This window comes from Carcharodon carcharias, chromosome 17 (genome assembly GCF_017639515.1).
Source record: "Carcharodon carcharias isolate sCarCar2 chromosome 17, sCarCar2.pri, whole genome shotgun sequence".
NCBI classification, from domain to species: domain Eukaryota; kingdom Metazoa; phylum Chordata; class Chondrichthyes; order Lamniformes; family Lamnidae; genus Carcharodon; species Carcharodon carcharias.
The window spans coordinates 12,207,635-12,234,020 of NC_054483.1; the positions used below are offsets into that span (position 1 = coordinate 12,207,635).

Here is a 26,386-nt window from a genome sequence, read left to right on the forward strand (position 1 = left end):
CAGTACCATAACCACTTGGCTATTTAGGCCAAGCCTGAACAGTCATGTAGGAGCACTGTCATCACATGGACTCCAGCAGTTCAAGAAAGCGACTCACCACCGCCTTCTCAAGGGTAGTTAGGAAAGGAATCAGAAATGTCCACATCCAATGAATGAACAACAAAATAAAGCACCAGTGTGCCTGCATTGCTTCTGTTACTTGAACAAGGGGTGAATGGGAGCTTCAGCCACATGCGAGGGCTCCTAAAGAAGTTATGAAAACTTCATATTAGACTTCAAGTTAACACGATTCCTACCCCGGACAAGATAGGGGCACATGAACCCCTGCTGGCACCTCTCCTCCACTTCACAATTCACAGTTTTTCATTAGTTAAATATATTATATTTATAATATATATGAAATTATTAACCGCAGCCAGGAGTGATCCACCTACTTTAGTGTGTAAACACTGGATTTTCAGACATTCTTAATGATCTTTGCTGTCAAGATCTCTACATTTTATCAGTTGGTCTTGAAGCACTAGGGTTTTATTTGAGTTTCTGGCCGAGCAACAGGGAAATCACATGATGGATCCCCATTTTGCAAGGTCGCTCCAAACAAGTGAAGCGGCGCTGCAGCGATTCGGCAGCGTAAATATAGGTTACATTAGATTGCTTTGTGTCTAGGATACGCCTTTGTATATTATCAGCCGGTTTGGTTTGTTTTCTTGGTTTTTTTTTGGGGGGGGGGATGCAATCCAACCTCTTCCTCGATCGAAATATAAAAAGGTCTAAGCGCTGACACCAACCCGGAACTGCTTCGCCAAATCCGAAAAAGATTGCTTCCAGCAGAAAGGAAGCAAACGAGAGAGGGACGGAGGGAGTGTGTGGGTGAACAGCTCTTGTGTGCTTTGGGTGGTGGGGTAAGTCGGTGCTGCAACAAACACACGCAGTCGGGGAAGGGGAGCCCCAGCACAATGTGTGTGTGTCAACACTTTACAAAGCGCCGCTACTGCCGCCGCAGTTGTTGTTGTTGACATGGCTGTACTCCTCCCGGCTGTAAGAGGGGTCGTCGGACGCACGAAGCCCCCCCGCCGCCGAATGCGGTCCGGGGACCTGGTGGGTGGCCGCCCGCTGAGTTGTTCTCCCTGTCTCGGGGGTCGCTTGCAAGCCCCGGAAGGCAGGCTGATTTCCACCGCCAAGCGTGACTGGAAGGGGTGCTGGGATAGCATTGAGCTGGCGATGGGGACGGAACCCACCCGCAAACGTGTTTGCGCCGCGGCCGGGAACCGCAGTAAAAGGGAGAGTGTGGCCCGGATTTCGGTGGAGGGGAATATCGGTAGGGGCTTCGCGAATTCGAAGTAAAATGCAGTTATTCGCCACAGTATGAATATGGCGTGGATTGTGAACGTAAATGTTGCACCCTGCTTGGAGAGAATAATGCACAAGTATTTTTGGTTGAAACTTATTTTAACGTATTTTCCACTATTCTAAGCTGATTTCAAATATTAAAATCTTTTGGGATGGTTACAGAATTTCTTCTCAAGGTGCAAACTATACCATGCAAAGCAGCGTTCCTCTTGTCCACGTGTTATTGTGTTGAATGCATATTGCATGGTTTTCTTTCATCCCCATCTTTCCCAAGGCCGTGCTTGTATAACAAACGTGATTTACGTAACTCCTCGGCCACTTACAGCCTTCCCTGGTTTTTAAAAAAACAAACTTTAATCATGTGTTTCAATCCTTGCCTTAGTTTCTCAATTTGAAATAATAATGAATGCAGATTGTGTAATTCTATAGTTCCACATTAGTTTTTATAAACTGCAATGTACAGCTAAGGAAGAAAGTGCAGGGTTGTGGAAAGAAGGCGGCGGGGGTGGGTGGGGGTGGCGTATTTGGAGAGCCGGTGCAGACAGGATGGGTCAAACTGCCTCCTGCACTGTAACAATTCTTGCCACTCTGTGTTACCATCTTTTTAAAGGTCTAATCCTGCTTACTGACGTGATTGTCAAAAAGGTTAAGCAGTTTAGCCCCTGGATACCATTGAAGTCCTGCTCTTTCAAATCCTCCCTGTCTCCCGAAATTCTGTCTGTAAGACCTTAACCATTTTCCTACCTATGTAATTAGTTCCAACATGTACCATGATTTCCAGCTGTATCTTTTACACCTTTTACACCTGCAAAGTATTCTGCACCTATTCTTTGTTGTTACCTTGATGCCAGGTTAATGGACCATTATGCACGATTCATGTCAGCAGTTACAGAAACAACAGTCCATCTTCCTGACTATTGAATACCCTTTGCCCACTGCATTTCTACACTTGGCTGTGCAGTCATTTTCCCCACAGTGCCGTAGGTGTGTTCTTGACTACACTCATCAAACTGTCATTGCCCTCAATGAAAACTGATTTCAGAGTTGCACAATCCCAGAGGATTCCTGCACCGTCTGCTCTTCCTAACCTGCCTGATGGACACCTAGTTACTATTCACTGAAGGCAATAGCTGCAGCCTCCTGGAGCATGCACACTGGGAAACTCTCAGACTGCTTTATGCCCTACAGTGACTTCAGCCACTCCTCAAGCTCAGAAATCCTGAGCTTAACTTGAACATCTGGAGCTACTTTCTGCAACACATGGTCATCCATGAAGGCTCATGGAGTTCTCAAATGAATTCCAGACAATGGGTCTAAGCTGACGCCATGTTTTTCTTAAAAGTCTTATTGCGTTTACTATTGCCAAGAAGATATAATAATGTTGATAATGTTATTGGAAATTATTTAAAAATAGAGTTTAGTGGTGTATGTGTCTATGTGTGTGTGTGTCTTAATTGAATTAAAGCCAGCTGGTCTATAGGCTTTGATGTATAGAAGGAAAGTAGGCTTGAAATTGTAATTAGATAAACATTGAAAAATGGAACTTGAGGTGTAAAGGGTGCAATTTACGTTTTTAAATAGACCATTCAAAAGAGTGGGTGAAATATTACACCTAACCAGATGAAGCTTAGAAACAAAGGCTGGGATTTTCCGGCCCTGTTGCAGGGGGACCCGCCGCAGGTGAGGCAGCGCCTCAGCCAGAAGTTCATTGACTTCCGGCGGGACCGGAAGATCCCAGCGGCGGGAGGGTGCGGAAAATCCCTCCCAATGTGTTTATTTTTTTCAAAGCTTACTAGTAAAGTGGGTATTCTGAAAGGGGTTTTGTTGGAAAATTTAAAGTTTAAAAAAACTGGTGATAATGAGAATTTGCATTCAAAGAGGAAAAAATGTATAAAGGAAGAGAAGGCTGTTGGATAAAGGAGGAGGGATTTTAAGATCTAAAGCCCTCAAGTCTGTCTCCAAGGATCCAGAGCTGAAAGAAACTCATTTTGAATGCAACTGTCCAGGGTGTGCTTTGCCATGGGTCTGTTTACATGTATGTGTTTCACTGTTGCCTTATCGCAGGCCGAGCTGAGAGTCAGATTATTTAGGGGAATTTTGTAGTTATTATAGTAGTAATTTTGTAGATATATGTATGTGCTTACAATCTTTCCTGTATTAATAAATGTTTAGTTTAGTTTTCTAAAAAACCTCTTGAGACTTGGCCTTATTACCACCGAATTCAAAGCCTGCATAAAACATACAAATTGCATAACTGGGTTATGACAGTTGTTTCATGTTTCCCTCTGGGATTTGATAACTTGGCCTTTACCATCTGCTGTGGCATAATACTATGCATGTATGTATGTTGTCACAACTCACTGGGAATAGTGCGCTGAAATATCAAGCCCCACTGCTCCTCGAGCGGCAATGTGTGAAAAAGTTTGATCAACCCACCTAATTGTTTAATTTAGGTTAACAGAATACAAGCACTAGGTTTGTAAACTTAATTAGTAAATAACTGTTCGTTGAACAGATTGTCTTTAACCAGTGGCAAAAGAAAGAAGTATAGACTGCTAATTTTAACCCTATAACCTAAACTCTACCCCTTCTTAAATCCCTATACATATACATACAGACACACAAGACATACAAAACATGGATTTTAAGGGTGAGATAAAACAGTTCAATAGCACTGATTCTGGAGATGATTCAATGGGTTGATTTTAATCAATGTCTCCCAAATTTCTTTCAGTTCTTTGTTGATGACACAAGGGTGGCCTTCCAGTACTTTCAGCCTTTAGTTCACTGGTTGAGCACTTACCTTTCAATGTCTCTAATAGTGATTTTCCCATTTTCCTCTAGAGAGGGGTTTTCAGAGAGAGAAAGAGCAGGTTACAGAGATATGAGGAGAAAAAGCCAGCTCGCTGTTATTGTAGGATTACTGGGATCTTACACACACAGGAGAGAGGTTTTAGATCTTTTTCCTTTCAGGCTAGGAGCTATTCTGCTGCACTGCTCTCTCTCTCTCTCTCTCTCTCTCAAACCCTGGTCAGGAGCCAATTAAAATGTTGTTGCCAGGCAGATTCCCATTAGACCAGACTCCTTCTTGGCACCACCCTGTCTTTCATGGCACACTCTGTTCCAAGACAGCAACATTGTATATATCCCTCACACTGTTCCAGTGGACATGTCTTTTAAACGGCTGCCATTGGTCATTTTAATCCACAGTCCAACAGAAATAAAAATATGTTCTTTACAACATTTATATATCTTTATATTTTTTAATATACACATACACACATGTATGTGTGCATATCTGCCTCTTATGCGATTATATAATGTCGTCTTAATTTAATGTTTCCTTAGTCTGATGTATTTCTTGCTTATATTAGATTTTTATCTGATACATTCGGATCACTTTTTTGTTACCCTCCTCCGTTTAGTGAACTTAATTTTATCTCCGAGATCTAATTAAGCACTCTGGTATTTATACATTTACTTATTTACTTTTGTCCGTTAGTTTAAATTACATAGCACCTCCTTCACCTCAGTACTGAATTCCTTCTCACCAAATTCCTGTCATCATTCTGTTTGCATATCCAACCAACTCTCACCAAACTCAGTGTTTGAAGCCATGTGCTTTTGCAGATATCTGCCCAAATAAGTCAATTTCCAGCCACAATTAATAACTAGTCAGGGACCCACTTCCAGCTGATTGACTGTTAATTGCCACTAACTTGCAGTTTCTTGAAGTTAGCAAAGGTTAAATTTCAGTTTGATAAAAATATATTATTGTACCACTTACCCACAACATATCAGTGAATTCCCATTCTCAAATTTCTGTTGTCACTCTGTTTAGCAAGCTATTCCGTTTGGCAGATTTATCTAATTCACACCCAGCTCTGTGCTTAAAACTCTGACTTCTTGTACATCTTCCCCCAAGCTCCACATTTATTAATGACCGTACCTTCAGCCACATAAATCGCAAGCTCTGGAATTTCCTCCCAAAGCCCCTCGCCTCCTCTACCTCATTCTCCTACTTTAAAATCCACCTTGTTAACTAAGCTTTTGATCACTCCTCTTTATGGCTTTATTTTTGTCCTCGCTTCAGTGTCCATTTTATAATCAAACTGTGCAGTGCTTTTGAATATTTTTCTTTGTTAAAGTTGCAAGTTGTTATTGATACTGTGGTCTTTAGAAACAAAGGTATGTTTTCGTTTTTATATTTTTTGGGAGGCTGGAGAATGTCATTCCAACTAAAGGTGAATTGGGATTACTTCTCATTTTAAAAAAAAAATATTCATTTTTAAGTTTGAAATTAATGAAGAACTCCATTGGTTATTGTATCAATTCTTTTTGCTCTCTATCATTGGGCTGAAGTTTTACAGAAGGTTAGGCAGAAAAGTATGGTGAAAAATAGATGGAGGTGCAATGAAGAAGAAAGTTTGTATGGAGTATGATTGGTAAATTAACAAAAGTAGAAAACATCAGTGTTTAGGAAGACTTACTTTATTCAAGGCTTCAGATAGTACTCATCATAGTGGTCCCTGCCCACAAATGTCCCAACATTTTGTTTTGTAAAACTCTCAACCCTTCTTCATGTTGCCAAATTCTACAGTCCTTCCATCTATATGTACACATCAGCAGTGTGTGTGTGATTGAAAGAGGTTGTTCATTTCAGGCAGATAATCTAGAAAATTGTTAATCCTTTTATCCTTCTCTGGGCATCACATATATTGTGCAAAGCAGGGCAAAAATTACATCTGCAGATTGTACTCGCTTCGGTGTCCATTTTATAATCACACTGTGCAGTGCTTTTGATGTATGGAGATATGTATGGAGATCAAAGGTAGAAATTAGAACAGGGATTGAATAGGCAAATTGTGAGTGTGCCTAGTAAAGCGTGCCTGGTGGAAAAATAGATCATGTTCTAGAAGAACATATGTAAATAATTATAAGGCCCTGTTTTGTTTTTTTAATTTGTCATGAGATGTGAGCGTCACTGGCTAGGCCAGCATTTATTGCCCATCCTTAGTTGCCCTTGAGAAGGCAGTGGTGAGCTGTCTTGAACAACTGCAGTTCAAGTGTAGGTACACCCACAGTGCTGTTAGGAAGGGAATCCCAGGATTTTGACCCAGCAACAGTGAAGGAACAGTGATATATTTCCAAGTCAGGATGGTGTGTGACTTGGAGGGGAACTCTCAGGTGGTGGTGTTCCCATGTGCCTGCTTCCCTTGTCCTTCTAGGTGGTAGAGGTTGTAGGTTTGGAAGGTGTTATTGAAGATGTCTGGGTGAGACACTTCAGCTCATCTTGTATTTGGTACACACTGCTGCCACTGTGCACTGGTAATGGAGTGAATGTTAAATGTGATGGACTGGGTGCCAGTAAATTGGGCTTCTTTGTCCTGGATGGTGTTGAGCTCCTTAAATGTTGGAGCTTCTGACCTGCACCTGTAGCCACAGTATCTATATGCCTGGTCCAGTTCAGTTTCTGGTCAAGGTAACCCCCAGGATGTTGACACTGGGGGATTCAGTGATGATTATACCATTAAATGTCAAGGAAAGATGGTTAGATTTTCTCTTGTTGGAGATGGTCACTGCCTGGCACTTGTGTGGCACAAATGTTACTCGTCACTTATCAGGACAAACCTAAATGTTGGATATGGACATGGACTTCTTCAGTATCTGAGGAGTCAACATTGTACAGTCATCAGCGAACAGCTCCACCTCTGATCTTATGATGGAAGGAAGGTCATTAGTGAAACAGCTGAAGAAGTTTGGGCCTAGGAACTTCTGCAGTGATATCCTGGGGCCGAGATGACTGGCCTCCAACAACCACAGTCATCTCCCTTTGTGCTAGGTGTGACTCCAGCCAATGGGTTACCATTGACTTCAAATTTTCTGTTAGAATACTTTTTGGTGACTTGAATCAGATTCTGGCATACTGTTAGAAGAATGTTTTGCTGTCAGTGCAATTTATATTTTGTATTTGGGTGTTAAGAAAGGTGAAACCTTGTTTTCCTTTCATTTAGAGGTTTTTGTGAGCTGGGTGCTGGGCAGTCTGGAGCCTTTTTTGTATACGCTTATTAATGAGGTTTTACACCTCTTGAAGTGAAGAGATGGGTTAGCAGTTCAGTGAAGTTTTAGTGACAGGTGTCCAGAGAGATACAGGCAGAAACACAAGGATGGTCAGTTAGTGTGTGTATACCAGAGAGTGCAGGCAGAAGGTCTAATCTCTCTAATAAGAAATCCTGCAGGCCTGTTGGGGAACTGAGTTTAGGAAGCTCATCTGTTTGTTCTGAAGTTGAAGTAATAGTGAGTTTACTTTGTAGTTTTTGGGTGTCTCAGGGAGAGATACCAGCTGCAGAAAAGCATCTATTGAAGGCTTAGCAGTCCACTGGAAGAAAACTGAAACTGAGCTAACTTCCGCAAGAGACAGTGGTAAATCTTGACTGGGGTTTTGTGTCTGTAAGGGTTGTTGGCATAAAAGGAATAGTGTGTGTTTGAATCATTTTCTGGTATCTGTATTGAAATCATTCCAACCTTTTTTGGCTAGTATAATATAATTTGTTTCTTCTTGTTTAATAAACATTTTATTCTTTGTGTTAAAAGTATACTGGCAGACTCTTGTGAATGTGTTCAGTAACTGACTTCAAAAACAAAGTTAGGATCTACCAAACCAGGTTTCATCCTGAGATCTGACTTGTCCAGTTTTAACATCAGCTGGGATCATAACAATGCTAATTCAGTGCTTTGAAAAGATGGACTGATACAAGAGGGATTACTAAAGCAGCAGTACTCTGCTCTTTGTTTCAGTTACATATCAAAACTTTAAAAAAGTTTCATACATTATATCCATTGAATAAGTACAAATGACTTCTACTGGAAAGTGCACTTGTGAGAACATCAAGTAATAATATATGAACATATTAAATAGGAACAGGAGTAGGCTATTTGGCCCCTCAAGCCTACTCCACCATCAGTAACATCCACTTTCCTGCCAACCTCCCGTAACCCTTGACTCCCTTGTCAATCAAAGATCTGTCTAACTTAGCCTACAATGACCCAACCTCCACTGCTCGCTGGGGAAGAGAATTCTAAACATTAACAACCTTCTGAGAGAAGAAATTCCTCCTCATCTCTATCTTACATGGGAGACCCCTTATTTTGAAACCCTGACCTCTAGTTCTAGATTTCCCCCCTGTCAAGACCTTGCAGAATCTTATGTTTCAATAAGATCACCTCTTATTCTCCTAAACTCCAATGCATATAGGCCCATCCTACTCAACCTTTCCTCATAAGCCAAATCCCTCAACCAAGAAATCAGCCTAGTGAACCTTCTCTGAATTGCTTCTAATGCAAGTATGTCTCCAGTTAAGGTGACCAAAGCTGTACTCAGTACTCAAGGTGAAGTCTCACCAATGCCCTGTACAATTGTAGCGAGACTTCCTTACTTTTATACCCCATCCCTATTTTAAAGGCCACTTCTGTTTGCCTTCCTAAATGCATGCTGACCTTTTGTGATTCATGTACAAGGACACTTAGATCCCTCTGTAATGCAGCATTCTGCAGCCTCTCCATTTAAAAAATATTCTGCTTTTCTATTCTTCCTGCCAAAGTGGACAAACTCACATCTTCCCAAAACATACTCCATGTGCCAAATTTTTGCCCACTCACTTAACCTATCTATGTCCTTTTTCACATTCTTTGTATCCTCCTCACAATGTGCTCTCCTACCTATCTTCATATCAGCAAATTTATCTACAGCTCCTTCATTCTTTCCATCACATGGCTGACCCAGTATCTGGTATCTCTCCCGCTCTTGCAGCCTGCCATTGTATATGCTGGAAGGATTTACAAGTTGATACTCAACCTGTTTGGCTGTGCTATGAACCTTGGCCATCATGGAGTGAGGCTTAAACCGAGAGCTTCTGGCTCAGAGGCAGCGACACTACCCATTGCACCACAAGACTTCCTAAGTCATTAATATAGGTCATAAATAATTAAGGCCCAGCATGATCCCAGTGGCACTTCAATTGTTAGTTTGCTATCCCAAAAATGACCCATTTATCCTGACTGTTTCCTGTTAGTTAGCCAGTCCTCTCTCTATGCTGGTATGTCACCCCCAATACCATAAACTCTTATCTTGTGTAGTAACCTTTTATGTCGCATCTTACCAAATGCCTTTTGGAAATCCAAATACACTGCATCTACTTGTTCCCCTTTAACCACCCTGTTTATTACATCCTCAGGGAACTCTTAATAAATTTGTCAAACATGATTTGCCTTTCACAAAACCATGTTGACTATGCATGATTGTATTGCAATTTTCAAAATGTCCTGCTACTGCCTCTTTAATAATGGTTTCCAGCATTTTCTCAATGACAAACGTTAGGCTAGCTGGCTAACTATAGTTTGTTGTTTTCTGTCTTTTTCCTTTCTTGAACAATGATGTTCCAGCAGTTTTCCAATCTGTTGGAACCTTTCCAGAATCTAGGGAACTTTGGAAGATTATGACCAATGCATCCACTATCTCTGCAGCCATTACTTTTAAGACCCTAGGGTGCAGGCCATCATGCCCAGAGGACTTTTCAGCCTTAGAGATTCAGCCTTTTAGATTGAAGCAGAGTGGTATCCATTGCAAATCAGTATGACAGTGACAGTAAAACTCATGAGCTCATCAGACTCCTGAGTGTACTCGCCTAATACTTTGAGAACCTCTCACAAGTTGAGAAAATGGGCTACTGGCCTTGCTGTTTTACTATTGGAAAAACAGCTGTCAGATTAGGGACACACTGTACATTAGTGAAAGCACACATGCTAAACTGCCTATTGATAGAAATCAGTCTTGAGAGCTATACAAAGATGATTAACATATGTAAGCATTTGGATAAATGGTCACTGTGCATGCCCACGTGCTGGAAATAAGCAATGTTTTTTTATCAGATTCTTAAATTGATGACACAATTTAATCAGGAGAGTGCTGGCATAGCACTTGACAAATGCTGCAAATGGCCATCAGTATTTTCTTGAATATGGTCCTTATGGAGTCTGCTGGCCTAGTGTTTGAGGGAAAAAAATAGTTGTCTCACAGATGCTTCTCAGGCAAAACTGTACTTCAAAGGCTGTTTTGCTTTCAGAATCCAGCTGTTTTGATAGATCAAATTAGTTGTGATTTTCATTAAGCATAAAAGACACTCCCTTGCCACTCAATTCATCCACCCTCTCTGGTTGAATCAGTTTGTTCTCAGTCTTGACAAAGGAACAGCTCATCCATCAGGAGCTGAAGCAATGTGAAACCATTCTCTCTAGGTGCCCTGTTACTGCAACTGAAATTCTGAATTTCTTTTAATTCATTTAACTTCAATTGCAATTACTCTGTGCTTGTGTTTGAATCTACTTGATGCTAAACTCACCACACCACACCAACACAGGCCAAATATTAATGACTGTTGAATAGAAAGATGGTAAATAATTTTAAAACTTCACAGTAATTGTTAGCTGCTGTTAGCATTTCTAGAGTTAGTAGTCGATATATTAGCACATTCAGCCCAGCAGGTGGATCAGCTTCAGCTACAATTTCTAAAGTTGGCTGCTGCATTTCATGGAAAGGTTAGCTGCATTGTATCTGAAAAAGCAATTATTAAGTATGTGATTTTGGCTAATATAAATCCAGAAAATGTTTGAAATACTCAGCAGGTCTAGCGGCATCTATGGAGGGATAAACAGTTAACATTTCAGGTCTGTGACCTTTGATTTTCACCCACCAGGAAGAACTGGTATGATTATTTAGAATGGTTTTCAAAATGAAGACCAAAGCTATTAAACAAAGCTTCTTGATGACGTTATTTATACTTCCATAAGACTCAAAAATGTTTTCTGCTTTTATTTAGCTGTGGGGAAATCCACGTTTGCTGAGCTATTGGAGCAGATGGCCAGTAACCAATGGGAAATTATTCGAGAGCCCATAGCCAAATGGTGCAGCATTCCAGCTTCCAGCTGCAGTGAGGTAGATATCAAATTCTTGCAATGTGATGAAAAATGAACAAATGAAGCATCAGCTGGTATGTCTCTAATCAGTACAATATTTAGAGTTAGACCTGGCATTACTGATTCATTGAGTCGTAAGTCTGGTGATTAGAAGGTTCTTTTTCGTAACCAGTTTACCAAAAGAAATCCAAAATCTTTCACTTGAAATCCAAATTGAGTGGAGCCATTTAGCAAAATACCACTGTATTCTGCTTGTTAAACCAAAATAGTTGCCTGTTGAATTTGATACTACTTTTCACTCAGCTGCCTCACTTCTCTGGTGTGCATTTTTCCTACCCATGCATTTCATAATAATAAGCCCTGTGACGTGAAAAATATTTTTTTTCTTGAGACCCAGCTATAAATTGGAATCTTGGCTAGGCTTCCTCCTGAAGCAATGCAGACCTCGAGTCAGCGCATAGACTTCATTTGTTGGCAGAATCGAAGAAGAGTCAAAAAATAAAATGCTATTGACTAAAATAATATCTTGCGTTCTGAAGACTGGATGCTGTTACTTGTGTTTGAGGTTGTCATCAGCTGCAGGAGTTGTTGAGAAGCCATGCCCCCACAGAATTATCTCTAACTGAGGTGAGATTGTCCTTTTTTTTAACCAAATGGGTCGGAATGCTTTTTTGGCATCGTTGTTGATCTCCGGTACAAAGAAATCCAAAAGTTCCTATGATTGAAAGTTGCTCCTTTTTGCTAGATTGTGGTTCAATGGTAGCACTCTTGCCTTTGAGTCAGAAAGTTGTAAGTTGAAGTCCCATTCCATAGAGCACAAAATCTGGGCTGACATGCCAGGTCAGTCCTGAGGGAGTTCTGCACTGCCAGATGTGTCATTTTTTGGGTGAGACGTTCATACCTTTTAGGGCTTCTTATGATTTGTGCTTGTGATAAAATTGAGTAACCCATATGTTAAACCGCACAGAGAGATGAATTTATATAGTGTCTTGTTATCTCAACATATCGCAAAATGCTTCACGTGATGAATCAAGCAAAGAATTCCAATTAATTTCTTGGAACCATTTAAAAAAAATTGGCTGACCCCATTCAGATTAGGTGTGTAAAATTCATATGCTATCTTTTATCCAATTCTATTTCTTTCATGATACTGTTAGACCTTAGTATAGCCACCCCAGATAGCACAGCCATTTTAACATTGCTATTACGGTGGTCATAAATACAGAATATAATTATTGCCCAAATTTGCAATAGCTATGTCGAGCAACTAAATTGCACAAAATTACATTCTTGCTCAAATGTTTTAACTTGGCAACTTGTAAGAAAATTGACTCCTCTGTAAAACTCTGATTGCTTTAATTAGTTCTGATAGTCCTGCAATGTGCTTTGAAAGATGAACAGCAAGAAGATTAAAAAAAATCAGAAATTTCTTAGCAGTGAAACATTAAAGGGTGAATATTGTCTTCTGGTTGTGAATATGAATGAGTAGGTTGGTGGCATGAAACAGTTTAATATTCACATTACATTTATGTCAACAGTTGTGCTGGAGGAAAATATACAAATCATGCAAGTTGTTTGAAAATATAAACAGATCTGAGGCAAATTGAAGTATGTGGAGGAATTTCCACAAAGATTCTTGATTTCTAAATAACATGGCATGCTATAAAATTCTCAGCAGGAATTGTGTTTTAAAATTAGTCCCAATCATTCAGTGTGTCATAAAGCAATGATTATTGAGTGCTCTGACTTAAAGGGTAATTTAAACAATTTAAATAATGAACCAAGAAGCGTCAATAAAATTACAAAAGGAAAAAACACCACTGCTGTGGTTGCTACCCTTCTTAATCTGTTTGTTAAATAGTAAACAAAAATGAAATAAAAACATAAGCTAGCAGTCAATACTTGGTGTCAACTTGGCAGAGTGGCAACAAGCTTGCTTCCTAGCACATCTCTCATAATCTAAGATGAATCTCAAGTATGGAACTGAGGGAATGTGGCACTATTGGAAGCACAACCTCTCAAGTGAGTTAAACAGAGACCCCATCTGCCCTGTAAGTAGATGTAAAATACCCCGTGGCACTATTTTGAAGAAAAGCAGTGGAGTTTTCCTGGCGGCCTTCTGACATTTATCCCTCAACAAAAGTGTCAAAAAAAGGTTATGTGGTCATTTGTTCCACTTTGTATGATGTTGCTGTGTGAAAATTGACTGTAACATTTGCTTAGGTTACAACCGTAGTATCCTTAATTGGCTGCAAAGTGCTATAGGATGTCCTCAATGTCGGAGAGGCCAGGTTTTTCACTTTACAGTTATTGAAAAAAACAAAGTTAAAAAGAAATTATTGTCTAAAATAAACAAATAAGAATATGGCAAGTCAGTCAGTACCTGAAAGAGAAAAATGGGTTAACATTTCAGGTGAAATTCACCTTTAATCTCATCCTAAGGCACTGACCTGTCTCTACCGCTAACTCAACAGCTGTGAATTTGCAATATTTTCTGTTGTATTTTGTTCTTCAATGTTCACAGTTTTTAGTAACAAATGTTTGTTATTCCCCAGGAGCTGTCGTCCACACAGCAGAGTGTTGGTAACCTACTTCAGATGCTTTATCAGGACCCCCACCGGTGGTCTTACACCTTTCAGTCATACTCCTGCATGAGCCGAATCAAGGCCCTTTTGGCACCACTATCCCCAAGACTACAAAAGGCAGAAGAGCCAGTGCAGATATTTGAAAGATCAGTCTATAGTGATAGGTAACGACATAGCTGCAGTGTTGACTCTTAACACCATTTTTTTTTGTTCAGCAAGGTGAAGTGAGTGAGAAATGCAAAAGTTCAATCACAATCAATTTCAGCAGAATACCCCTTACTGCACCAGTGCAACCTTTCTGTTTCTCACTCCAACTATTATTATGACCTTCCTGCGTGAAATGGTTAATTATGGATTGTTTTGAATTTTTACTTGTGCCCACTAGGTTCACAGGGGTGGTAGCATAGTGGTAATATTACTGGATTGGTAATCCAGAGGCCCAGACTAATGCTGTGGGAAGACTGGTTCAAATCCCACCATGACAGCTAGTGGAATTAAATTGAATTAATTAATCAATCTGGAATGAAAAGCTAGTCATAGAAATGGTTACCATGGAACTAACAGATAATTATAAAAACCCAATTGGTTCACTTAAGTCCTTTTGGGATGTAAATCTGCCATCCTTACCTAGTCTGGCCTACATGTAACTCCAGACCCACTTAGTGTGGTTGACTCTTAGCTACCCTCTGAAATGGTCTAGGAAGCCACTCAGTTTTACCAATCCACTACATTATAAAGGAATAAAACTGGACTACCATCCAACATTGACCTAGGCACCAGCCAGTCTAGCCTAGTTGACCTCGCAAAGTCCTTCTTACTAACTGATGGGGACTTGTGCTATAATTGGGAGAGCTGTCCCACAGACTGGTTAAACAATATCCTGATATATAATCCCTGAATCATAACTTACAGACAGGGTCGCAAACACCTGCAGAGGACAGACTCGCCAGAGGTGGTGGCACAGTGGTATACAGTTAGGAAAGATTTTCCCTGGGAGTCCTCACCATTGACTTTGAATCCCATGAATTTTCATGGCATCTGGTCAAGCATGGACAGGGAAACCTCCTGCTGGTTACCACCTACCGTCCCCCCTCAGCTGATAAACTAGTATTCCTCCACATTGAACACCACTTGGAAGAAACACTGAGGGTAGCAAGGACACAGAATTTACTCTTGGTGGGAGACTTCAGTGCCCAAAACTGAAAGTGGCTTGGTAGCACCACTGCTGGACAAACCCTAAAGGATATATCTGCTAGGCTGGGCCTGTGGCAGGTGGTGATGGAACCAGCGACCTCACCCTCCCCAGTCTACCGTCACAGATGCATCTGTCTGTGACTGTATTGGCAGGGGTGACCACGGCACAGTCCTTGTGGAGATGAAATCCCGTCTTCACACTGACAATACTTTCCATTGTGTTGTGTGATACTACCATTGTGCGAAATGGGATAGATTCAGAACAGAATAACAGCTCAAAACTGGGCATCCATGCGGTGCCATAGGCCAACTAGAGCAGTAGAATTGTGTTCAACTACAATCTGTAACCTCATAGCCCAGCATATCCCCCACACTACCATTGCCATCAAGCCAGGGGATCAACCCTGATTCAATGAGGAGTTCAGGAGAGCATAGCAGCTAGAAGCAGCACCAGGCATACTTAAAAATGAGTTGCCAACCTGGTGAAGCTGCAACACAGGACTACATACATGCCAAACAGCATAAGCAGCATGCGCTGGATCTGAGTGATCCCGCAGCCAACCGATCAGATCAAAGAATCCTGCCATACCCAGTCACCAGTGGTAATGAACAATTAAACAACTAACTGGAGGAAGCTCTATAAACATCCTCATCCTCATCCTCAGTGATGGTGGAGACCAGCATATCGATGCAAAAGTCAAAACTGAAGCGTTTGCAGTCACTTCAACCTAAGGTGCTGGGTCGATGATCCATCTCAGCCTCCTCCTGAGGTCTTCTCACCAATGCCAGTCTTCAGCCAATTTGATTCACTCCCTCACTCCATGTGATATTAAGAAAAGGCTGAAGGCAATTCACACAGAAAAGCCTATGGACAATGTCAACATCCCGGCAATAGTACTGAAGACTTGTGCTCCAGAACTAGCCACACCCTTAGCCATGCTGTTCCAGTATGGAAATATGGAAAATTGTCCAGGTATTTCCTGTCTACAAAAAGTAGGACTATTCCACTCTGACCAATTACCGTCCCATCGGTCCACTCTTGAACATCAGCAAATTGACAGATGGTATCTTCGACAGTGCTATCAAGCTGCACTTACAAAGTCTTAACCTGCTTGCTGATGGTCAGTTTGGGTTCTGCCAGGGTCACTTGGTTCTGACTTCACTACAGCCTTGGTCCAACAATGGACAAAAGAGCTGAACGCGAGGTGAGGCGTAAGTGACTGCCCTTGATCTCAACGCAGCATTTGATCGAGTGCAGCATCAAGGATCCCTAGCAAAACTGGAACCATTGGGAATCAGGAAAACTCTCCACAGTTTGGAGACATAACTAGCATAAAGGAAGATGGTTGTGGTTGTTGGAGTTCAATCATCTTATCCCCAGGTCATCACTGCAGGAGTTCCTAGAGCCCAACCATCTTCAGTTGTTTCATCAATGATCTTTTCTACATCATAATGTTAGAAGTGGGGGGATGTTCACTGACGATTGCACAATGTTCAATGCAATTCATGATTCCTCAGATACTGAAGCAGTTCATGACCATATGCAGCAAAACCTGGGCAACATTCAGGCTTAGGCTGATAAGTGGCAAGTAACATTCACGCCACACAAGTGCCAAGCAATGACCATCTCCAACAAATAAGACTCTAACCGTCTCCCATTGACATTCAGTGGCATTACCATCACTGAAACCCCCGCCATCAACATCCTGCGGGTTACCATTGATCAGAAACTTAGCTGGACTAGCCATATAAATACTGTGGCTACAAGAGTTGGTTAGAGGCTGGGAATCCTGCAGCAAATAACTCACCTGACTCTCCAAAGTCTGTCCACCATCTACAATACACAGGTCAGGAGTGTGATGGAATACTCCCCACTTGTCTGGATGAGTGCAACTTAAACAACCCTTGAGCTCGACACCATCCAGGACAAAGCAGCCTGCTTGATCAGCGTCCCATCCACCACCTTAAACATTCATTCCCTCCATCACTGACGCACATTGGCAGTAGTGTGTACCATCATAAGATGCACTGGAGAAACTCATCAAGCATCCTTTGACAGTTGCAAACTCTACAACCTAGAAGGGTGAGGGCAGCAGATGCATAGGAACACTACCACCTGCATGAGCCCCTCCAAGCTGCCATACTGCCTTGGAATTCTATCGCTTCTTTAACAATGGCTGGGTCAAAATTCTGGAACACCTTTCCGAAAAGCACTGTGGGTGTACCTGCACCAGATGGACTGTAGTGGTTCAAGAAGGCAGCTCACCACCACCTCAAAGGCAATGAGGGATGGGCAACAAATGCTAGTCTTGCCAGCAACGTTCACATCCCATGAAGGAATGAAAAAAACACAGTCTCATCTCATTTTGCAGCAGACAGAATAGTTTCATTCAATCAGTCTGAACTAGATTCAAATCTTGGGTACCACAGGGGGAAAAAAATTGTACTCCTAAATTTTTGACAGCATTCATTTGACTATTTATTGATTGCTTTCTGTTTTGTATGTAACATTAATTGGATTAATTTTTCTCTCACTTATTTGAGTTAGTTTTTTCTTCCTCCTATTTATGAGTGCTGCAGATTTTAAGTAGGATACTGGAGCATGAAACCTACTCATATCTCTGGCAATGCTATACTTGATCCTTCTGCAGGGAGATGTGTCTTTTTTGGTTCTCCCTGTGAAAGATGGGACTGACCTCCACTTGCTTCCTCCCTTCGGATTGTAAAAATTAGCATCTTGCAGCCCCTGCCAATTTAGTACAGCATAACAGCACAACTTTATCTTAATATACGTTTGAACATCAGCATCTGCAATGAAATATACACAGTCCCTGACAAAATCAAAACTTCAGTAAGGGTTAAGATGACTGTGAGGTTCTTTTTCCCTGCCAGTTTTTCTTTCCTCTCCTTAACTTCTTTCATGAAGTATGGTTCCTTGGCACAATTGCCCTCTGGAACTTAACCAAATTAACTATTTTTTTCATGTATGAGCCTCAACTCTATAATTTGTAAGAAGATTTAGGGAGGCATTCCAGCCAAAACTGACCCTGCTCTCTCAGCATCCAAAATGTGCATTTTCTAGTGTCTGTTGAAGAGAAAATAGAATTGTGGTCAACTTTTTTTCCCTCTCCCTAGCCTTGGTGTAATTGATATTGCTTCTAGTAACCTTAATGTTGCCACTACTTAAATCAGCTAACTTTGACATTACCATTTGACCAAAAATAAGCTATAAATTTGCAAAAGCTCTACAGTAGAACTAAAAATTTCTCCTGTTGTTTAAAGATCAGATAACTTGAATTGAGTTATATTTGTGGCTATCTATGTAGGTATGTATTTGCTTCCAACCTGTATGAATTGGGTTGCTTAAATGAGACCGAATGGACGATCTACCAGGACTGGCACACTTATCTTCTCAATCAATTTGGCAGCCGAATAGCGTTGAAAGGAATCATCTATCTTCAAGCATCTCCTGAGGTAACTCATATGTTGAAGTTTAACAACAGCTGACTAATAGATTTAGATCTTAATGTTTTAATTGTGCAGAACTAATCAAATGATGCTGTGAACTGAGAAGTTATGTCTCACCTTCTACTTGGCATTTCCCACATTTCTGTAAAGGAAATTTGATGCAACAAATCCATTTTACACCAAATTACATTTTCAAGTGAAAGATTTGATCTTCAATGAAGCATTGTTCCTCAGAATATTTTTGCTAATTTTTGACTTTTTGATGAAACAGTTCAGGTGGTAATCAGACTCAGTTTCCTTTCAAGTGTAATCATACCCTTCTTTGTTTTTCAACTATAGCCAACCAAATGCATTCCGTCCTTTCCTCCTCAAGGACACCCTCTCTTTCCCACACAATGATATCTTTCCTAATCAGTATTGCAACTTCATCTTGCCTTTTTCCTTCCCTATCCTTTGTGAACACGTTGTACCCTTGAATATTAAGCACCTAGTCCTCGCCATTTTAGCCACCTTCCTATTATTGCCACTACATAAAACTCCCACATGGCTATTTGTGCTTGTAGGTTGTCACCCTTATTCACAAGGCAGCGACAAACATATTAGCCAACCCTTTGTACAAGACTTAGATGGGAAACACTTAAGTGTACTGTGCACTGTTCTGCTCTCCATATTACAAAAAGGGCAAAGTGACAGTAGCGAAGGTGCAAACAAGATTTACCAAAATACCACCAGAAATAAAAGGTTATACCTATTAGGTTGGGACTTTAGAAATTAGAAGGCCAATGGGTTACCTAAGAGAGGTCTTTAAAATTAGGAAGGTGTTTGATGGGCAAATGTAGAGAAAATGTTTCTCCTTATGGAGGAGGAACCTCAAACTTGGTGTCATATGGATAAGATAAATTCTGTAAGGAATTCAGGAGAAACATCTTACCAGAGACTATTTAGATCATGGAATTTGCTACCACATGAAGTAGCTCAGGTGAATAGCCTAGATGTGTTTAAGGGAAAGTTGCATAGATTCAAAGGAAAAAGGAATAGACGTTTATGCTGATAGGGTTAGTTGAAGTAGGGTGGAAGGAAGCTGCAATGGAGCATAAACCCCGAATTTCCATACTCTAAGTTCTGTGTAATGGAAACCGTTTATGAGTATATGGAAATAAATATACAAGAAAGAGATTAATGCCTGACAAACTTCCTTATTCCTTTGAGAAGTTAAAGTTAAAGTGAACTGCAGAATTTCTTACAGCACATTTTACTTGAACTTTCAGAATGCTTTAGGTAACGAAAAACACAATTCTTGAAATACTTTAAGGTTTTAGATAAAGTTCTGTATGATTTTGATTAAGCAGAAAGCCTTGAGAATCCAGCATAATGTATGGCACTGGATAAAACATTTGACTAAAAAATAGGAAAGCCGTGTAGGAAATGTTTTCTCGCAGTGGGGGAATCTGTTGAGGGATGTTTTTCAAGGGATCAACGCATAATGTATTAACCTCTGTTGCTTCTTGTTTACATAAATGGGCTGGTCTCTGAAATCAGCTACAAGATCCTCACATTTATGAATGATATTTATTATGAGCAGGTGAGAAGGGGTGAACTGGCTCCCCTCCATTCAACCTTCTCGGTTGGTCACAACAAAGGTTTACATTTCCTTTTTATAAGGGATATGCCTTTTTCCAAATTGGAATGTATTTAACTATTTAAGCTGTGAGCAATGAGGAGCCAATCAGACAAGGATTTCTGGAGTCAACGAGCAATTTATTAACCACGAAACACGAGAAGAATAATACAAACGTGACGTCAAGCATTTGGCCCTCATGCAATCATTTGGGCAAGCGCACACACACACAGGTAGGTATCAGAAATAAGGGGAGTTAGAGTCCAATTGAAAAAGGTAAAAGAATGTACAGTGAAGTGCCCTTTGTCCTTGAGGCATAGATTTTAAATGTTGCGACTGATTTAAGTTAGCTGGTTTCTTGGGTGCAGTCAGATGTGTGGGAGATGTTGAAATTGTTATGAGATCTCGGTTCACTGGTAGGTTTCTGGTAGAGTTAGCTTCTTGAACCGTCCGACACTCTTATTCCAAAATAGAAAGAGGGAGAGAGCAGCCATCAGCTTGTTTCCTCTGCTGAAAATGTTCTTGACACCGCCTGTATCATTTGCAATCCCTCTCTTGTGGCTGGCAGCCTTGCTTTGAAATTCTTCACCCATTGTGTACTTCCAAGAGGTTTTGAGTGTGCCTGTTTATGGCAGCCATTGTTTCAATACCCAGTACTTTCAATTTTTTAATGTCTCTTCCTTTGACAGTTGTGAATTTCAATGGGTTGCCTGGATTATAGGAAATGTGTCTCTCTTCACAGTTCCCTGAGGGTGATTCATTGGTTTCTCACCTTCACCTTGGAATGCGGCCTTGCATTTTAAGCAGTTTGCTTGGTCTCAGTTCAAATTGCAAAATTTCTGGTCAGTTGAAAGCTGAAAAATCATATTGTCAAAAATAAAGGCTCATAGCCTTGTAACACGCTGAAGTTAGCAACACATTATAAATGAGAATGCAGCGAGATATTTTGAGAAATACTTGAAAATAACTGGAAATAAAGCTCAAGATTGACCAATGCAAAGTGTTCCTCATTTGACCAAGCACAAAATTAATAGAATGACCAGAAGTTCCTGATCACATTTGCTTACACTTGACTTTTCTCGCAAGAACTTCAGTGCACAGTTTTGTCCTTCAGAGTGATGTAATTTTTGACCAAAGGGAATTGTTACTATGGCCAGGATTTTTCAGTCGGTGTGCAGGGGCAGGCCCGCCATGTCAGCGCGTAACATGAGGTGCAATGACATCGGGACGTGTGTCCCAACGTCTTCGCGATGTTTTGTTCAGCGGGCACATGCCAGAATTGGCTGCGCGCCCGCCGATAAATGAAAGGCCTATTAAGGCCATTAACTAGGTAATTAATTTCAAGTTTACGCTGCCTGTTGAACCTTATGGTCAGCGGGCAGGCTAAAAGTCCAAGCGGCCTTTACGTTTTTTTAGGAAACCTCATCCATGAGGAGGATGAGGTTTCCTAAAGCCTTTATGAATGAAATAAGAAGTTTTTCAGAAAAATAAAAACATGTCCCAACTCGTGACACAGTCACATGTGGGGACATATTTCAATAAATTTTTATTACATTTATTTATGTTTATCAAAAGTGCTTCAATCTCCCCGAGGCAGCTCCGTGCCCCAGGGAGATTGAAGTGCTCTTTCGCGGACATGCATGAAATAGCGCTGGCCCTGACACTCCTCCTCTCCCCCCCAACCTGCACACTTGTGCCTTACGCTGGGCGGGCCTTAATTGGCCAATTGGTCGGCTCTGTGACTGCCCACTCCCACTAAGCCCATCTGACGCAGGAAAAGTTCTGGCCAATATCTAACTAATCGGTGATGGGGTTAAATGTTAGTTGAAGTGTTATTTGCCTCTATAAGGTTTTGCAAGAACTGTTGATTATTTTTCCACAGAAATGTTTAGAAAGACTGCGACAAAGGGGGAGAGATGAAGAGAAGGAAATTCAACTGGGTTACCTTCAACAGCTGCATTCACGACATGAAAACTGGCTTGTGAAAAACTGCACAGAGTAAGTGATATTATTGTTTCAAATTCTTCAGCTCTTTGAATTTAATTTCATGATGAATTGTCAAATCCAGTATCGGGTGCTCTAAATGGGATGCCTATCTGCTTTTTTTTTTACCTAATTAATTCTTGTTTTTTTTTCTACTGTTTTCTGCCTTGCCCCTCTTAAAGCACCATTATACAACTGAGACTTCAAACATACGACCTAATGCCCAGATCTCTGTATAGATCAGATCATCAAATGATACAGTACACAAGGAGATTAATCAGCCCATCGTCCCTATGCCAGCTGTTAGTAGATCTATTTAACCAGTCCCAGTCCTCTGCTGTTTCCTCTTAGTCCAAGTATTTAGCCATTCCTCCTTGGAATTTATAATTGACTCTGTTACCGCCATCCTTTCCGAGAATGCATTCCAGATCACAACAACTTGCTGTGTAAAGAAAAAAGTTTCCTCCTGTTGACTTGTTTTTTTGTTTGCCAATATGTGCCTAAACTCCAGTGAGTACAGACCCAACCTGCTCAACCTTTCCCCATAAGACAGCTTCTTCAGCACGGGAATCAGCCTAGTGAACCTTCTCTGAACTGCTTCCAATGCAAGTGTATCCTTCCTTAAATAAGGAGATCAAAACTACGCAGTCAAAAGGAAATGTAGTCTAGTAGGTCCTGACTTGCATGGGAGATGCAAAACTATGACCAAGGTAAAAATTGAGTTTTCCTCAATTTCTTGCAAGTAGAATCCTTTTCCATAGTGTTCTATTCATTTAAAATCCTTTATATAAAGAATGCAACTTTATTGCCAGATATTGTTTTCCCTAAAAAGAACCTACAGCTGGAAATTTATGCATGGGCAGTGGCCCACACCCTCGGCTGAAAAGTTGACGTGAGTTCCCCCTCCATTTGGCTGGGACACTGAATCGCTGCAGAGCGACCATCATTTATTGGCCTGCAGCACCACTTCTGGGTCCCTGCCCCCAACAATGATTGTCAAAGAAGCTGGATGAGAAATTAAGTGGGTGTCTTCAGTTGGAGCCAGTCTGGCAGGTTCTGATGAGGCTGTGGGACCAGGTTCAGGAGGGCTGGGGTAGGAACGTGGCGGTGTGGAGAGATTAAATGGACGCCAGATATCAGCTAAAGGGCTGCCAATGGACACTTCATGCATTGGTGGGAGGAGGCCCTTAACTGGCCATTAATTGACTAAAGGGCAGACGGACTGCCCAACGCTTCCCCTGCTGCAGGTAAAGCATCAGTGTAAGTGGGTAAACAACAAGCATGGCCTGTCAGCCTGTTCCTGGGTTTGGGGGGGTGGTGGGTGGAGGCTGTAAAATTCCACCCTTTATGTCAACAAGCCTTTTTGTTTAGATCTTGATGTCAGCCATATTATCAGATGTAAGCAGAAGCATAGGGCAGGCATTACCCAATAGGAGAGGGCAAGTTAGTGGAAATACTTTTCCTCTGGAGAGCTCTTTTGTTTCCTATGTTCTTGTAAAATGATATTAGATAAGAACCTGGAGCAAGCTTTTTTGGTTAGTTTGTAATGTGCAACGTAAAGAAATTACAATGATTGGAAGGCAAGAAGATATAAATCAACATTTGGAGAAAATGGTTCTTTTTTGGATGAGGATTTAACTCCTTTTCCCTCATTTTCAATAGACTGCACTTTGAAAATCTGAAGAACATTCCAGTGTTAGTATTGGATGTCAATGAAGATTTTGAAGAAGATAAATCAAGACAAGAAAAGCTTTTCGAACAAGTACAGTGTTCTTTCTCCTTACCTTTTTTTTTTCTTGTTTTTTTCATTTGTGGGACGTGAACATCGCTGGCAAAGGGAGCATTTATTGCCCATCCCCAGTTGACCTTGAGAAAGTGGTGGTGAGCCACCTTCTTGAACTGCTGCAATCTAATGGTGAAGGGACTCCCACAGTGTTCTAGATAGGACATTCCAGGATTTTGACCTAGGAACGATGAAGGAATAGTGATATATTTCTAAGTTAGGATGGTGTGTGACTTAAAAGGAAACCTGCAGATGATGGATTTCCCATGTGTCTACTGCTCTTGTCATTCTCGGACGTAGAGATTGCAGGTTTGGGAGGTGCTTTTTAAAAGTTCTTTAACATGATGTGAGTTCAGCGTTGTTGGGTAGGCCAGCATTTTATGCCCATCCCTAATTATTCTATGGAAGATAAGTGGTGAGCTGCCTTCTTGAACTGCTGCAGTCCATGTGGTGTAGGTATACCCATGGTGCTGTTAGGAGGGGAGTTCCAGCTCTTGAAGTAGTCTAGATGGAATTGCTGCAATACACCTTGTAGTTGATAGACACTGCAGCCACTGTCTGCTATTTGAGGGAGTTAATATTTCAGGAAGTGGATGGGTGCCAATCAAGTGGGCTGCTTTGTCCTCGATGGCGTTGAGCTTCTTGGGTATTGTTGGAGTGCCACTCATCCAGGCGAATGTAGAGTATTCTATCATGCTCCTGACTTGTGCTTTACAGAAGGTAGTCTGCCTCTGGAGAGTCAGAAGGTCTGTGAATCACCACAGAATACCTAGGCCAGAATCTTCAGGTCGGCGAGCGGGGACATCGCCGTGGGTCATTCAGACCTTCAATTCGGTGGGCGTGCACCAGAGTCGGCTGCACATCCACTGAACTGTCAAAGGCCAATTGAGGCCATTTAAATACCAATTAAAATAATTAACTGAGCTGTCCGTCCAACCTTAGGATTGGCGGGCAGGCAAAGAGCCCAGGCGGCTTTTGCATTATCATGAAACCTCATCCACGGGTGGGATGAGGTTTCGTGAAGGTTTTCAAACTTTAATAAAAATTTTAAATAAAATTCATAGACACTGTCATATATGGGGACGTGGCTGAAATTTTTTTTTTCCTTTTTAAATTTTTAAAAGCCAAACTTATGCGCGCAAAAGAGCACAGTTCCCGACTCAGCCTACTTCCCCTGCACGCACAGGGAGCGCTCAGCGTTTCTGGGTACGCGTCACGCTGGGCGGGCCTTAATTGACCCGCCCACATAAAATGGCGGCGCACAGCTGCTCCTGCCAAACCCTCCCGACGGGGAGAAAATTCTCCCCCTAATCTCCGACTTGCGCTGGTTGTCACAATAACCTATTCTATGCAATGTCACAATGATTGAGAAAAGGTGAGTGAAGCATCATTTAAGGAGGATGCCCACCCCATCAAATATTATTCTCTCCAAAGAATATGCAAGCATCACCAGCTCCATGAGAACCTTAGTGTAGGAACGTGTGTGAGAGACTTCACAGAAGTGGCTACTGCACGGAGTTCTGCAGCCACTGCCATCTGTTCACATTGTGCTGTCTGTGGCTATGAAAATGACAACCATACCCATTTTCTGGCACGGGAATTTCAAACAAAAACAGCTGTGGTGATTTCTTTGACATCAGCCATGGTCCAGTATGAGGTTGCAGTCAACAGGTAACTAATATCTTTTGCGTTACAGCTGGGGCATCAGGATAAGCTTTACAGGAATGCTGTCTTTCCATGGTTCCAGACTCCAATAGCTGACACCGACACTGCTTAGGAAGCTCCTGCAGTGAACTTCCCCAATCTTCTAATTTGTGAATATGCAGATTATGTGTGACAATGTACAAAGGATCCCACATGTCAACATGAGATGTGGTGAAAGTTGACATATTTCATGAATCCTTCAAAATTTGGCTATGATCTGCCTCTTCAAGGAAAATAATCAGGTCACTGGATGGTTTATGGGGGACATAGCATACATCATGCTCCCATGATCCATAATCCTACCAAGCTACCCCACCAGTAACAAGGACATTACAAGGCACAAAGTGGTAATTAGGGTAATTGGTGCCAATAGCTGTCCAGAACATTGGTGGCTGCAACTCAGTTTATTGGTCTAATGTGTGGCATTTCAGGGTCATGCTCATAAAATAGAGCTTGACGTGTATTGAAGTGTTTTATTTTCTCTTCTGCTTCCCTTCCAGGTGAAGAACTTTGTGAACTGTCTGAAGTTGGGAAAGTGAAAAGCCCCTGTCCATTTTTTTGTGCAAATTTTTTGAACCTTTTTGTTACGTAGGGAAAAAATGTAGAGTAAGAGAAGAAATAAAAACAAAAAACTGCGGATGCTGGAAATCCCAAACAGAAACAGAAATACCTGGAAAAACTCAGCAGGTCTGGCAGCATCAGCGGAGAAGAGCACAGTTGATGTTTTGA

The 26,386-nt window shown here is 41.3% G+C and overlaps 1 protein-coding gene across 5 annotated transcripts; it reads left to right on the forward strand.

Annotated features, from left to right (window-relative positions):
- Positions 1 to 615: 615 nt before the first annotated feature.
- On the forward strand, positions 616 to 26,364 carry LOC121289796 (deoxycytidine kinase 2-like). 5 transcript variants are annotated; one of them, XM_041209615.1, is made up of 7 exons: positions 616 to 640; positions 11,226 to 11,341; positions 13,878 to 14,071; positions 18,428 to 18,575; positions 22,070 to 22,185; positions 23,833 to 23,932; positions 26,158 to 26,364. In XM_041209615.1, exons 2-7 carry the CDS (start codon positions 11,264 to 11,266, stop codon positions 26,194 to 26,196), a joined length of 675 nt encoding a protein of 224 aa, XP_041065549.1. In that variant the 5' UTR covers positions 616 to 640; positions 11,226 to 11,263; the 3' UTR covers positions 26,197 to 26,364. The 5 variants fall into 5 exon arrangements, with proteins under 5 accessions (XP_041065549.1, XP_041065547.1, XP_041065548.1 ...); XM_041209613.1 differs by lacking the exon at positions 616 to 640 and adding an exon at positions 727 to 902; XM_041209614.1 differs by lacking the exon at positions 616 to 640 and adding an exon at positions 727 to 866.
- The last annotated feature ends 22 nt before the right edge of the window (positions 26,365 to 26,386 follow it).